This window comes from Hyaena hyaena, unplaced genomic scaffold (assembly GCF_003009895.1).
Source record: "Hyaena hyaena isolate Hyena2069 unplaced genomic scaffold, ASM300989v1 scaffold_895, whole genome shotgun sequence".
Taxonomy (NCBI): Eukaryota; Metazoa; Chordata; class Mammalia; order Carnivora; family Hyaenidae; genus Hyaena; species Hyaena hyaena.
In genome coordinates this window covers 75,866-92,166 of record NW_024081529.1, presented here as the reverse complement: position 1 = coordinate 92,166, position 16,301 = coordinate 75,866, and the positions used below count along the sequence as shown (strand labels likewise).

Genomic DNA, 16,301 nt, shown 5'->3' with positions numbered 1-16,301 from the left:
GACATCTCCATTTTGACTAGCATCCCATTAACATTGCAGTGGAAAGTATGAAATTCAGTTAAGTTTTCAGGCTTAAATATAGGATAAAGAACCATTTCAGCTGACTTGTGATGCTATAAATACACACAGCTCTTTCTCGTACCACAAATCCCGTAGGGCGTGGCTCATAGCATTTGCCAATTTTCTTATCCCTTAGCTTTCCACTCCATTCTTTTTGTCTCCAGGAACACACTCCTTGGAAAGTATTCTAAAAATAAGGCACATTATTCAGTCCCTTCTTTGGGCACATCAGAGCAGAGACAGGAACCGACATTAGCATGTACACTTTAACGTAAGAGTACACTTTAATATAAGATTCTAGTTCCATGAGCAAAGCACTGCCTCTACTTCGTAGCGCAGAGGCAAATGGCATGATCTATACAAATAAAGGGCTTCCTTGACCCTCATCAAGGTAGACCCAGTGCCGTCTCATATACTCCTTTTACCAGAGGTGTACAATTCCGTGGGAACTGCTAATTCAGGTCTTTGGGGAAGCAGACAGTTGAGCGGATGGTCCCCTAAACCCTCTCAGATGAGGCAAAGCTTTTAGTCTGCCTTCATATTATACCATGAATTGGAATTATGAGAGATGCTCTTTGTGAATTAAGAGTCAAGCTTGCCTGTTGTACATTTGCATGTTTCTTTGATTTGAGCCAGGCAGAAGAGTCCTGTCCAGGGCACACTGGAGCACAATGTCAGCTTGGCAGTACTGATGTTAATACTTTAACAGTAACAGTAGGAGACAAATAGCGTTGGCATGAAGCAATCAGAAGTGGATGTCCCAATTTGAGGGGAAAACATCTTTCCAAGTGTGTGTCGCTATAGTGTCACTCTACCCCACAACCTTCTGGCCAATGTTGGGATCCAGAGAGGGAATTGTATGTACAGAGTTTAATGGGAGAGAAGAGCACGCTATGAACTGGAATACCTTTTTATGCATTTAACTTTTTTTGAACTTTGTATCTACCAGTTAGCCTGTTAGCCGCGATTGGGAAGCTATTAAAATCTGGGTTATAAGTTCAGCCTTTATCTGGGCAACTGACTTTCTCACAGTGAAACCCTGTGCTCTCTGACATTAGCCGCCAGCTTATCCCAGGGACAGGATCCCCGTCTTTCCGCTTTCGGCTACCAGAACACCTGGTTACAACTATGTCAGTGGCTTCACCAACAACTAGGACTAGTTAAGGAAAGGTGACTTCAGAGGATACCAAAGATAAACATCTCCATCTTCCAGTAAAGGTGACCCATGTGGTCAAACATAAGGTTATGTTGGACAGGACATCTTCCTAGTCTGTACTTTCATCCATCCTTAATCGAGCATTTAAGGTCAGTACACTCCTCGCTTTTATCTCCTTAAAACGTATCACTATCGGACAAGCTACATCTAATATTCCTGTTGTCTTATCTCCCCTCTCGAAAGGGAGCTGCGGAAGCACAGAGATTTCGGTGTGCTGGCTCGCCAGTGTTAATGGGGTCCCTACAGCAGTGGCTGGCTCAGAGTCGACACTCAATAAATACCTGAAAAATTGTTAGCCCTAGTTTAGAGGTGGGAAATGAGGGGCAATCAAGTTAAAAGTCAGATAAGTCATGCGATTCAGAGTCAGTCTGATGATGTCATGAGCAGGGCCCCTTCTACAGCATGCTACCTCTCATCTAGAAAAAGGAAGAGAAAGAAACTTTTAAAAATGGTGTAAGATTGCTTGTTCAGTTGTTTTGTACACATGAATCCAGAGGCGCACGCAAGGGCAATTAAGATGCTTTCTAGACCTAGGGGAGGTGGCAGAAATATAAGTCAAGTTTGGTTATACTGGCAGAGACACTGAGGACATTGAGAGGTTGGGGGTCCCCCCACGCACAGCCACCGTGGCTTTCTGCCCTTCAGCGTCTGGTCTTTGGTTCATCCCTGGGCGAGCACACATAGATTTAACTGGCTAAATTGAAAATTGGTGAAATGGTCTTTAGCCAGTATAGTTTTGGGCCCTGACTTTTAGAACTTTCAATGATGTTTTCCTCTAACGCATCAAATCCCTTGAGTAATGAGGGTCCCATTCACGGAAGAGGCCACAATGAGGGAGAGACCCCAGTCTGAGGGAGGAGGAGGGTTAGGCATTATGGAAGTCCCTGTGGGCATGAGCATTTGTTTTTTGAGGTGGTTTTCATCTTTCCCAAGGATGGCGGTTCTAGAAAATGCTATGTTTTTCCATTTGGCAAATATCTTATGAATTGTTCTCCAGAGCTCTTGCTTTCCTGTGATAATTAGTTTCATAATTACTGTTTACCCTAACTAAACTACAAGTATCCCATTTTAGTGTACTGTGAAGAAATCGGAGCCCTGTGTATTCCATTGTCTTTTGGAAGAAGATTAGCTTCAATCAAGTTATTCTGACTCAATATTGAAGATAAAAATACATTTTCATAAAAATATCCAATCTTCCCTTTGAACCTCACTCTTCCTAATCTTTACGAATATGGCATGTGCTTTGCATACATATTTTCCAGATTTCCCCTCTTTTGACATTAATTCTCAATCTTCAACATCAGAAGTCCAATAGCCAAAATGTTAATGCTTATTTAAAGTACACGTTTCTAAATAATAAATAGAACGCACATGGAGATCACCTAGAAACAATTTATTTAATTTGTTTGGACAACAAATAATTTAGCTCTCTTGGAAATGCACTTAGGAAAATAATAAATGAAATTTGATTATCAAATTTACCCACGCATTCATTCTGGCGTATACATTTGCATATTAATTGAATCCTTGGCAAAAATACGTAATCAAATTGGGAACTTAAATAATATCAGCATTTACATTCTTCTCATAGACTCACGGAGGGCCTGATTCCTAAGAAAAGTAGGAAAGGCTTAGTCTTCCTGGCCTGATTAATCGTGTCAGGCTGTTTGGGCGACCAAAAAGCAGGCTCAGAAGTTTTCCTTTAGATGCTGAGGACGGTATGGGTTTGATCGCGTATACAAAAGGGACCGAGAGTAAGCACTTGTGACCGCCTAAGCCAGCAGGGTCCCCTCCTGGCCCTGGGGAAAGCTCTCAATGGCGAAGGGTGTCAAATGCTGACAGACAGGGGTAAATGGAAGAGCTTCATAGATTCCTCACGTTTTCTTATTCCTGCTGCAATTGGCACGCGTCCAGGCCTTGCCGGCAAAGACCACAGAAAGCGGCAGCTGGGAAACCACATTAGCAAATAAGGCCTGGGGGCCTTCCCTGTTCCAGGCTCTGTTCACCAACTGCTATTCACTCAAACAGCTGGATCAGAGCAGAGAGAGCCAAGGCGTCGTTAGGGTTTTATGTGTACAACTGTTTTGATACGGATTGTCTGCTAGAGGCAGAGATAATGATAGCTTGCAAGGCTTGCGCGCTGGGCCGGGAAGGGATGCTGACATTTGAAAGAAGAAAGCAGACTCCGGGAAGATTGTGAAGCGCGCACAGCCTCCAACACCGAAAGGCAAGGCCTGCGTCCGCGCTGCTCGCGTTCAAGGGCGCGGTCTTAACACCAGGCGCCGATGCAACCCATGTTCTCCAAGCGGTTTGTTTTGGGCTTTTGGTATTTGTGTTACACTGAGATGTTGCTCGTTTTTAAAAGGAATCTGAAATGAGCTACCGGCGGGTTTTTTGCCTTTTAAAGAAAATCTAAGGAAAAGACAGTGCGAACACGCTGGGATATGTATCAAATAGACTACCTGACGTCTCTCACCTGAGCCCTGTCCTCAACCTGGAGCGTCTAACGCCGTCGGAAATGGGCAAAGAGAGGAAAGGGCGTGGTGTGAGCACCAAGCCGTGGATTAACCAGGCGGGTCACGAGGGAGAATACACGCGATCTGCTCTGGTTTCCTAAGTGATTGCAACGGAGGTTTTGCTTTCCATTAATGGAAAAGAGGTTTTGAAGCAACTCCGTGGAAGTCTTCTCTTCATCGCTGGCAATCCTCCTCCGTTATTTTAATTGACATTTGTTCGCTCCTGTAATTATGAGACGCTATCAGTCCTCGGCAACAGATTGTAAAATTGAACGAAACGGTGGTGATTTTCAAAAAAGTGAAATCTAGCAGCCATTTTCAGTGATTGAGTTTCCCCAGTGGGAAGATAGATATTAAGAGCCAATCAAAAGTAAAATGCCAGCAACACCAAGGGCGTGTAGCCAAGAAAGAAATGAAGTTCACTGCATTTGAAACAGAAAACAGTGAGAAATAAACATGTCAGAAAGTAACTTTGAGGCCCTGGAGTCCTGAGAATTTCGCAAATGTAGTTCCCAAAAGATCAAGGATTTGCAGTGCTGTTCGGGTGAAGCCAGCGTCGTTAATCTTAATGGTACCTGGTCTTACCATCTACTCAGTGTAACTCAAGAAATATATGCTAAGTACCTAGGATACGCCATGATCTGTGTAAAAGAGTAGGGCTGCACTGGTAAACCAAAGAGATTCTATCCCTGCCTTCCTAGCTTATAATCCATTAGGGTATATCAGTTAGGATTAGGTTTAACCTCATATCAAAGAAAACTCAAAATGACAGTAATTCCAAAAAAGAGAGACTTTCCTTTCCTTTCACGTCAAAGACTCCCACAGTAAGGAGATGGTCCAGGGTCTTGCAGCTTCATGATAATCAACACTCAAACACCTTTTTCTGGTGCCTCCAACGTCCTCAAGGCAATGCCTCTTGATTCAAGACATTTCTCCCCCGAGCTCAGTGATCACACCCACATTTTCGCCAACAGGAAAGAACAAAGTACGGTGAGCCTTTCCCTTTAAAAACATTTCTTGGAAGTACCACAGGATACTTTCACTTATATTTCATTAGCCAGAACGTGGTCACGTGGCCTGACAGAGCTGCAGATGAAGCTAGGAAATGCCCTTTGTTAGGTTTCTGCCACAAAGGGAAATAGACATTATTCAAATTTCCTTTTCAAATTGTGACTAATGTTAGGCCAGCTCACTGGGAAAAAAGAAAACTCATCAAACTGGTTAGTCGGTTTCTACAGATAGTATTCATTTCTTCACTTATATACTGACTCAGCAATGCCTAATTTAATGAAAAGAGATCTTATGAGGGACTGAAAAATACATTAGTCATATTATTGAAGAATACTGTCTAGAAGGTACGTACACATTAGACTAAGAAATCTACAAGTGGTGTCCCACAAAGAAAGTACAGACAAAATGCTTTAGCAGTACCGAAAAAGAAAGTTCTGGAAGATTTGTAGATGAAGTGACTTTTGAACTTGACTTGAAACTATATTTAGGGTTTAAATAATATGAATATGGTAATAGCATTAAGAAATTGAGAAGCGCACAAATATGTAGAGCATATTCCATTTCTACTTTGATCCTTGTTGGTAGAGAGATCTGAGGCCATTTAAACTCTCCTATCCTCCATAAACTTGTACAAAGCAGCCATTTCTATAGGGCTGCCTCAAGGGGGAATAATAAGGCTTGACAGATAAAAGTACAGAGCAAACCACAAATCACTGAGCAAAGTTTGGGTTTTTTTTAACTGTTTTTTAAATTTTTCTGACAGCAGATGCTCAAAAAGTGGTTACCGAATGCTGAAAGAGCAACATAGCCAAAGACATGTGCTCAAGGGAGAGAGAGAGAGAGAGAGAGAGGCAGAGAATAGCAATTAATTGGGTTTAGCTGAGCAGTAAAGGTGTGAAGGATAGTTATAGGGACTGTGGTTTATCTGGAACCTCTAATGACATGCTGAAGAGTTTGGATTTAATTTGGTAGGCAGATACCATCGGAAAGGTTTTGAGCCCGTCTCGTGAGGAGTAAATCTGCAGTACTCTTCAGGGTGGATGTGAAGAGATTCTTTTTAGTTAAGTAGCCATTGCAAGTGAAGAGGTAATGAAGGCTTGAAGTACATGAATGGGTCGGAAAATGAAGAGAAGGGCGGGTGGAAGAGTTATTTTTGAGTGGACTCCATGGAGCTCCCATGACTCTGATAGGAGAGGAAAGAATCAAAAATTACTAAAACCTTTTGAGGAGAGGTGACAGGGCAGATGAAGGTTTCATCAACAGAAACTGGACACACGGTACAAAACAGGTTTTAGAAAGGAAACTTTGGGGTGGAGGAAATGTGACTCAAGCGGAATGTTAGGAAATAACTTCGGTGTGGAAAGTCGTAGGAAGACGAGAAGTCAAAGAAGGAGTCAAGAAGACTCAAAAGAAGAGCAGTTGTTACTAAACATGCCTTCAGTGAATTATTCACAATAAGTTCAAAATATTGGAAATTAACAGGGAATAATATTTTGCGAGGTGGAGTTTTGTATTTGGCATTAAGACCGTAGTCAATCAGTATCTTTCTAGAAGGAAACCAGTAGTCAAAATGTTTGCTTACCTTCATGAGCTAACTAATTAATCTTATTTTTCAGTAATCAGATGCCATCCAGTTTAATTTTCCCCATATTATACATTAGGCAGTGATTCATACTGAACTGACTTCTATGAACGCGAGGTAAAATGGAAATACTAATTTGGAAATGGATGTTAATATCTGACATTCCTAAGCGCATCTGAGGGCTGAAGAGATGCCTGTGCTCTCCAGTTTGTGCTTTTCACCCTCCACACAAGAAAATTATTCTTTGATTCAGCGTTAAAGCTGCTGCCTGCCTGGCCTAATATCACGGTGATGTGAGAGTTTGAATTCATGATGAGTTCGTTGAGAAAGAGGTACCCGGTTGAGTACTTAATAGTCCTTACCTAATGTGATCCTTTACCCCAGTCTAGTGACGCCCACCTTGTTCCACTCATAAAACAAGGGTGAGGATACAGATTGTAGTATTCAGAGGCCCATCTACAGCATTAATTAACATGAGAAACCAAGTAGAAGGATTACAAGATGGTGGAGGAGAAAGGTGCCACAAAATGAGATTTGAAGACCCTTGGTTGTAGTCCTCAATCTGAAACTCTGTAAGTCCATTGAAAAATCATCCTCTGCAATATCACGTTAAAACCACAATCTTTCTGAAAGAGTAAGTAGCAATGGACTCCAAACAGGTAGGTTACAAACCATCATGCTCTGTAACAGGATTTATAGGAAGGAGAAATAAAGTTCTCAATTAGTCAAAAACTTTTGGAAAGAAGATTTAGTTAAGGTAGGATTTTGCTAGTAAACATTCTAAGTTTTCAAGACTAGAAAAAGGTGTCTTCCTACAAGCATGTATGTTTGATCAGCTGCCCTGAGTAGGACAGTCCCATTAGGGATTCCATGACTCTGTGCCCATAATAAGAGAGTATTCCACATGCTACAAGTCTAAGGGGGAAAACACACACAGTAAGACTTCAGAACATTTGAAAGTAGGCTTGAAAAGCCACCTAGTATGGACTGCTTCTTCCGTGGACTTTCAAAAGTTGGTCCCGATTTTTATGATAACCTCTGCCAATGGCACGATTTCAAGGATACCTGTTAAAGCTAGAAATATTTCATAAGGAAGATCAAATTGTAGAAGTCAGTGAACAACTATGAAGGGAGAAAAAAACATTTTAGTAAATGTGAGTGGAGACAACATGAATGGACTACATACAAATCATTTTGGGTGGACAACATTTGATGAGGTGTGTTTCATTACCTTTGACTATAAATCTCTCTATGGGGCATTTAACATTTCAAATCAGCTGCTGACACAGTAGGAAGTATCAAAGATGGGGATTGAGAGGTAGAGATTTTAACTCCCACTCTATGGTTTGGGAAAGTCACTTAACCTTTCTGGGCTTTATGAATTCACTTATTCATCTATGGTTATTTACATATTTTTTCAACAGACATGAAACAGACTTGTCCTGTGGCTCTCCCCCAAGGTTCCTCTTCCTTGGACTAAGTGCAGCCCTAACATGTATTATTGAATAGAAATAATTGTTACATTATAGAAAGGGGAACTACTTTTAAACTACTGAAGACAGTTTAAATTCTGTAAAAAAAAAAAAAAAAAAAGTTGATTTGCCCACGAAAGCAGCAGATACAAGACCATAGGGCTGGCCTAAGCCTTTACCACAAAGAACGAGAGTCGAGGATGACACATAGAACAAAGTCAGAGGATGAAGCAGTAGCAAGAGCTGGAAAGATCTCAAGGGTGGTATTGACTACCAAGACCTCCTGGTGGAGACAGTAAACCTAACACAGAGAACTCAAGCAGACACCTCTTCAGTCTCACCTTGAGTTTCAGATAGATCTAACTGGGTTGGTAAAATGACTAGGCAACATTGGTAGAGAATGATTTTGTTACCAAAAGAACAAAAGAAAGCCTATGACTAAGTAACTTAGTTGACCTCGACAGTAGATCTGTGTCATGGGAACATATGCTGATAGGCAATTATGAGGCATTTTGACACTGTGTGGGATTTTTTTTTTCAATGAAACAGAAAAAGATATCATTATTAATTTTATGTTTTCAGTTCTGAAATGGAATGAGCCATACACCTCTTCGTTACTCTTCTTCTTCCCATTTTTTTCTTTCTTCCCCTCTCATGCTTTATAATCCTCTACCTGCATGAACTCCCTAGCTCCCCCCCAGAGTGAAAACAATGAGCCACTTCTGTAAGCGGCCAAAATACTCATTCATTTAAGTTTGAAAATGCCAGAGAAACGTTAAGTGAAATCCACCCTACTCCTCTTATACAACACATTTGAGCTCTAGATACGTTAAGAGCTTCATCTTCCCAATGCTTTTAATTCTAATCCTTGCAGAGACAAAATTCATTGCTTGAATTACAAGAGTGAGTCTCATTAAGGCTAAAAAGCAGTGACCCAGATAGCATAACGGATTAATATGGTGACCTTGCACCTTTAGAGCTTTACTTTCAAATCTGACTGTGCAGTCAAGCCATTGCAATAGTCAATTAATCAATTGGTTAATAGCAGCCTGTAGTGTTCTGAGTCTGGAAGTTAGTAGATCATTTGAGCCAATACTATCCTATATAGAATTAAACTAAGAATCGTAGTATGCTTAAAACCTTTCTGAAGGGATCACAATAAAAGAAATTGTGTTTCACGAATAACTGCAATGCTGTAATCACTAACAACTATATAATTTTGACACTGTAATAAGTATCATTTTTGAACCCTATGTCATAAATATCTACCAGTGATATATGGTTGCATTTCATTAGTTCAGAAAGTAAATCTAATTAATCAGGTCTTGAGTAGTGAAATGTGATGTTGACTGAATTCTTCAATTCTATTCTTTGGTAACAGTGCCTTTAGGGTGATGCGTATGTTAGGGTCATTCTATGCTCAAGAGGAAATGGGGGTTGAGGTGGAAATATGTGTAGTTTAGCAGGACATTCTACAGAGTTTTGAAAGTCTAAAGATTTTTTTTTAAAGTTCCAGAAATATGTTTGTGAAAAATTCTTCTGATCTTTTTTTTTTTTTTTTTTTTTTTTTTTTTTTGGTAGATGCAAGAGATACGGAACCCAGAAGGAACCCAGTATAGTTCCCACCCTCAGATGGCAGCCATGAGACCCAGGGGCCAGCCTGCAGACATCAGACAACAGCCAGGAATGATGCCGCACGGCCAGCTGACCACCATCAACCAGTCGCAGCTAAGTGCTCAGCTTGGCCTGAACATGGGAGGAAGCAGTGTCCCCCACAACTCACCATCTCCACCTGGAAGCAAATCCGCGACTCCTTCCCCGTCAAGTTCAGTGCATGAAGATGAAGGCGATGACACCTCTAAGGTATGACGAGGCCATTTTTTAGGACCTATAGGAAATGCTTGTGGCCTGAAAGGAATATTCTTTAGCACCTTCCTTGACCAGTGGTGCATGCAAGTTTATATCATCCAAATGAGCAACATTAGTGGGGGGCGTACTTTTTTTTTTAATTTTAAAATGTTTATTTATTTGTAAGAGAGACAGAGCTTGAGCAGAGGAGGGGCAGAGAGCGAGGGAGACACAGCGCGCCCCAGGCTCCATCTGAGCTGTTAGCACAGAGCCCGATGCTGGGCTCGAACTCACAAACCGCGAGATCATGACTTGAGCCGAAGTCGGACGCTCAACCGACTGAGCCACCCAGGAACCCCGGGGACATACTTTTTTAATGAAGCATAAAGTTGCAAACTGAATAGATTAAATCACTTGTTTGTCCAATTACAGTCTTCAGTCCCTAGTAAATCATTTAAATATAGATATATTAAGCATTAAAGTAGATTTCACCCACAAAATATAAGGTCTGCATTGTGAATAGGGAGAATAAGTCTTGTAGGACTCAACATCCAAAATGAAGCTTAATTCACCATTCAACAACATCTATTTTAACAATTTTATTTTATTTTTTTAAGTTTATTCTTTTTTTTTTGAGAGAGAGCGAGAGAGACAGCATGAGCAGGGGAGGGGCAGAGAGAAAGAGGGAGACACAGAATCCGAAGCAAACTTCAGGCTCCAGCTGTCAGCACAAAGCCTGACACAGGGCTCAAACTCAGAAACCACAAGATCATGACCTGAGCCAAAGTCAGACACTTAACTGACTGAGCCACCAGGCGCCCTTAACAATTTTATTTTAAAAAGGCACCTCTCAGAGATACAGTGATTGCTGTGTGTGTGTGTGTGTGTGTGTGTGCGCGAGGCACACGCACATGCATGATGGTTAGATAAAACCTTTGAGATGATCCATCCCAACCATCTCATACTGAGATGAGAAGGTAAGGACCAGGGATATTCTATGACTCCCTTCCATTAGAAGAAGCCTGAGTGTTTCCTGGCTCACTTTCTGTTAACCCCATGCCAATATGGGGTTGTCTGTCTCTCTCTGTCACATTAAGTTATCTGTATAGGAAGCCAAGCCTTAAGTGTCCTTAGATTGGAAAATTACCTGCAGAAGGTTTTAGTTCTTTAAAATACCCCAGGCAGCTTTTTAAAATGTCTACAGCAAAGCCAAGTGCAGTCTCACTCAAAAACACCAAAATAATCTTTTCATTACCTTGGTGATCAGTCAAGCATCTTCCAAATCTGTCCCAGTGAGAAAGGGCCCTTGTGCCCATTTATCATGCAAAACACTCCCGGCTACAGGACTATTTCATATTCCCCCTTTATCCTTTAATCTTACTAATCACTTGTTACTTGTGTCGGCCCTTTGTTTTCCTTTGACTTTTACAAGAGTTTTATTTTGTGGAAATTAACCTGTCAAAAACAACCCAGTGGAGATCTGACCTATATGGGTAACTTTCCAATAGCTATATTATTTTCTTTATTTTTTTTAAGTTTACTTATTTATTTTTGAGAGAGACAGAGACTGTGCAAGTAGGGGAGAGGCAGAGAGAGAGTGAGAGAGAATCCCAAGCAGCCTCCACACTGCCAGTGCAGAGCCCAGTGTGGGGCTCAAACTCACAAAGCCATGAGATCATGACCTGAGCCCGAACCAAGAGTTGGGCACTTAACCGACTAAGCCACCCAGGTGCCCCTACTAGACTATTATTATTTAAGTTACAGATAAATGGTGACTCAGATTTCTTTAGCCTGATGACAAAGACAGGGCTGCTGCGTTGACTATGATTTATTATTCTCAGTATTCTTGATCCTCTGGCGTGTGGGGCCTTGATCCTGGAAAAACTACTCCTCCCGGGGCTCGCTAATTCCAAGAGATAGAATATGACGCCCCTGTGAGCCCACTTTTGATAAACGAAACAACCAGTCCAGAACACATTCTGCCAGTCATCCACGCCATCAAACTCATAGCAGGTCAATATATTCCCACTGACCTAAATCACCAGATCAAGTACCAGACAACTAAGAAACGCCTCTACAGCCCATAGCTCACTGACATTGTTCAAACTATCCAATCCTTATTCAGCATACCTACCCCGCCTCACCCATCCCTTCCCACAGGAACCCCCAAAAAGGCTCTGGGCCATGCCCTGCCCTCTCTCTGTGTCTGCCTCTTAAGCGCCCCTTAATGGTGTGCTGTGCCTTCCATTTCTAGGTATCTGTGAATACAAACTTCTTCCTTCATGATAGTCCTTTCCATATTTGCTGTCTTTCCACACCCAGAGCAAATCCTGGGTCCACTTGAGGACAGCTGTGTAGCTAAATATCATTGCTCATGCTGGTCCTCTCCACCTGCACAATTATCATTGTCCATAAGCCAGTTGAGGTAAGGTAAAAAGATCAGAGATTAATTAATGGATATTACATAAATTATTTATTGGGTTAGGGACACCCCGCCCTTTAACTGGTCATTTAGAGGACAAAATAATATTCTTAAGAAAACATGTGTTAGGGGCGCCTGGGTGACTCAATCGGTTAAGCGTTCGACTTCGGCTCAGGTCACGATCTCACGGTTCATGGGTTCGAGCCCCGCATTGGGCTCTGTGCTGACAGCTAGCTCAGAGCCTGGAGCCTGTTTCAGATTCTGTATCTCCCTCTCTCTCTGACCCTCCCCCATTCACGCTGTCTCTCTCTCTCAGAAATAAATAAAACATTAAAAAAAAAAGAAAGAAAACATGTGTTAGTCTAGCAGTATCTATAAGTTGATGGATATGTGATTTTGATATTGGATGATGCATGGATAATTCAAGTTAATCTCCTAAACATAAATGCTATGTACTGTATTACAAGGGGGGGAAAAATCAATGGTCTTCCTATAGTACAGATCAATTTGTACATCTGGATTATATCTTAATCAGTATTCATTGCTGACATTTCAGGAAATTAGTGCAAAATTAGCACCTTCTGACAGTAAGTGGTATGCAGGACTATTCTGACCTCCAATAGCGTTTTCCACACTCTTCAACTTCTATGAGTAGAAGACTGAGGAGAAACCAGAAATTCATAGAATTAACATTCACAGATTCTGCCATTTCCTACTGACCCATAAGGTCCATGTCTTATAATTTTGCTGAGGCAAAATTTTCCTGAGTTTGTATGTTTTACACCAGGCTGGTGTGAAAATTTACCAGTGCACATCCTACCCAGTCATTCAACATCCACATCTCAAAATAATTTACAGCTCATTATTAAGTATAAGTATTGTACAGTAGAATTTGTACTCTGTGGTGGTATATTTTTGAGTTAGCCATGTGTGAAAGCTTAGGAATGGATTTCTCGAGAATGCCCTCATTAAAACGGCTCTTTGTCTATACAAATATTGTCAAGTTCACATTTCGTTTATTTGTTTTTTTACAGTTTATTTATTTATTTTGAGAAAGAAAGAGCATATGTGCAAGTGGGGGAGAGGCAGAGAAAGAGAATCCCAGGCAGTCTCCGCACTGTCAGTGCAGACCCTGATGTGGGGCTTGAACTCATGAACCATGAGATCATGACCTGAGCTGAGGTTCGACGCTTAACCAACCGAGCCACCGAGGCGCCCCAAGTTCATATTTGGTTCAAGTGTATTTTCCATCTCAAGTAAACCTCCCTTCCCATTCCAGCTCTACACATTGCTCTTCACCTTCTCTCCAGTTCCAAATCTGTTTATTCAACTTATATTTATTAAATGCCTAAAGAAGCCTCTGACGAAACTACGCAAGCATTCTTTCTTCCCCGCAGTAAAAGATGAAACTGGGATTTTTTTTTTCCTTTATCTGTGAGCAGGATTTATGTGGAAGGCTGTACTGCAGCAGCTCCAGTTAAATGTGAAAGAGCGTCAAGTCAAAAAGATCACTTAAATCATTTCTAACAAGAGAACTAAAAAAGACTATTTATTTAGTCTCCTACCAAAAAAAAAACAGCTTTTAAAACTTCCCTCTTCACACTGGGAGCTCTCGTAAGCAATTACATATTAAATCCAGTTTATCTAACTGAAAATTAAATGAAATAAGTTTGTTGTGACAGAGAGAAATATTGTAAACACGTCAGTAAAATAAGTTATCACCTTATAAACGCTGCCCATGGTCCTGATGGCTGTGGTGCTGCGTGGACAGGGAAGTCATAAACTGGACCTAGAGTAAAACATCAAAGAAATATATACTTGGGGAGCTTGTGGTTCTAAGCCTGTAATCCAGCACTTGTAATACAACAGACACTGTGAGACACTTAAAGTATCTGCATTAGGAGTATATTTTTAGCACAGATTTCCCTTTCGGGAAATTGTGGGCTAAGACTCACAGTATATCTTTCTCTATCCTTTTACTTTCAATGTTTCTACATCAAGTATCCTTCAGTTTTATATGGGCCCCTTGTCAATAGCATAGAGTTAGATATTCTTTACTTTCTTTTTAGTTTATTTATTTATTTTGAGAGAGAGAGAGAGCTCGAGCAGGGGAGGGGCAGAGAGAGGGAGAGAGAGAATCCCAGGCAGGCTCCTCACTGTCAGCTCAGAGCCCGAGGCACACAGGGCTTGATTCCACAAACCCTGAGATCATGACCTGAGCTGAGCTCAAAAGTCAGGGGCTCAACTGACTGAGCCACTCAGGCGCCCCTACTTTTAAATAAAACTGGCTTTATTTATATCAATATAAGTACTGAAATATTTGGGTTTATTTCATTTAAGTACATTGTTTCCTTTTTCTTCCGTGTTCGTTCCCTTCTCTCTTTTTTACCTTCTTTAAGGCTGTTCTTATTTTACTCATTCCATAATTTTCCATTGTAAGATGGGAAATTTTATATTCTCTTCACTTTGTAGCTACCTCTGACACACAAATGCATAAAATTCTAACATCAATTAATATCTTGACTCTTATGTTATTTAACTCCAAACACTCTCCCTCCCTTCAGATTTATAGTGGAGCAGTTACTGCTGTTGTTTTAATCATAATTTAATTGAATTATGTCATTTAATAAACTCCATGAGACATCATTTTTATTTCTCAGTCTTTTCTCCTTTAGATTTTTCTACATATTTAATATCTTCTTTCATCTGACATCGTCTTCCCTGTGCCTTTAAAAATTTGCTTTCATGAGGATCTACGGGGACCCTGATCGCCTTAAAAACTACTTTCACTATGTATGGAATTTTAGATTGCTGGTGGCTCTCTTATACCATATGGAAGACATTCTATTATTGCACTGAATCCTGAGTTTCATGATTGCTTTCAAAATTCTACTGTTTCCCGGTCTTTTCTTTGAAAGTAATCTGCCTTGATTCTCTGACTAGTTTTAAGATCGTCTCTTGCGTTTGGTATCCTGCACCTTCACTGTGAGGTGTGGGGGTCTTAAACTTACCGTGAATTTACTATTTCTGTTTCACATCAGTCCCGGGGAATTTTCAGCCATCCTTGGTTCTCAGATATTGCCTCTGTCCCATTCTTACTCCCTCTTCATTCTGGCATTCTAATACAGCAACTGTCTCCACTTTTGCTAGACTTCCTTTCATATTTTCCACCTTCTTGCCCCTTTGTAACATATTCGGACTAATTTATTTATGTCATTGTCCCAGTTCATAATTCTCTTTTCAGCTACATGTGATCTGAAATTAAAGATGATCTATTGAGGTTTTCACTTCAATTAATTTATATTTCTAGTTTTAGTTGGTTCTTTCTCAAATCTGGTTGGGCTGTTTTCTCAGTTTTCTGCTATTCATCCGTATACCTCACTCTCTTGTTCCTTTGACAATGTGCTAATTCCAACACCTTAGGCCTTTTGAGGTCGGTTTCTATCATCCATAGTTGCTGCTGGCTCTTGCTTCTGATGCCATGTTTCCCTTTGCTTTCTGGCGTTTAGAATGAAAGCTGATGCTCACTAAAGCTTGACGAGGATTACATCAGACCTGATCCACAGGAGGGTTCTTGCCAGGATGATTTACATTTGCTGCCGCCGAGCACCATTCCTATCTAGAACCACTCCTGGCTTGAAGTTTTTCCAGGTCACCCAAGCAGAACGCATTCAGAGTATCATTCCTTAACAGATGCTGGTTTCTGCTTGCAAATTATCACAAAAGATATTTTCTAGTCTTCATTCGGTATCGTCCTTGCAGGTTCTGAGAGGGCACGCGTGGAGGAAGTTGTTTTATCGCACCCTGGCACTGATGGTCTCGTTATTTTCTGTCCTGACTCTGATAGAAACCCTCCAGTTAAGCACCCTACTTTCAGTCAGCCACGGGCTTTGTCTTCTATCTATTGTGCCTTTGACTCCATTTTATCAGGCCCAGCAACTGTCTTGAAGACAAAAGCTGACTTCAGTACTCTTCTCACTCCTTTGGGTTCCTGCTTTCACTTACTTTTTCCTTTTTTAAGAGTTTCTTACTAATCTGCTAGTTCATCAGTGCATGCACCTTGCTCTGCCGGGCAGAGAGAGGTTGTTTCCTCAGAGCAAATAAGATAAGTCACTACAGCAACAATTAAATAAGCCTTTAGAAAAGTGCTTTTTATTTACCACTGTTCTGAAGG

General features: G+C 41.0%; 1 protein-coding gene across 1 annotated transcript in view; it reads left to right on the top strand.

Moving 5' to 3' along the window:
• The window catches only part of TOX (thymocyte selection associated high mobility group box), a 308,073-nt gene that overhangs the window by 253,226 nt on the left and 38,546 nt on the right, over positions 1-16,301 (top strand). Inside the window, exon 4 of the mRNA XM_039220529.1 lies at positions 9,439-9,720. Coding sequence (XP_039076460.1) covers positions 9,439-9,720 — 282 coding nt within the window. The remainder of the gene's footprint in view (positions 1-9,438; positions 9,721-16,301) is intronic.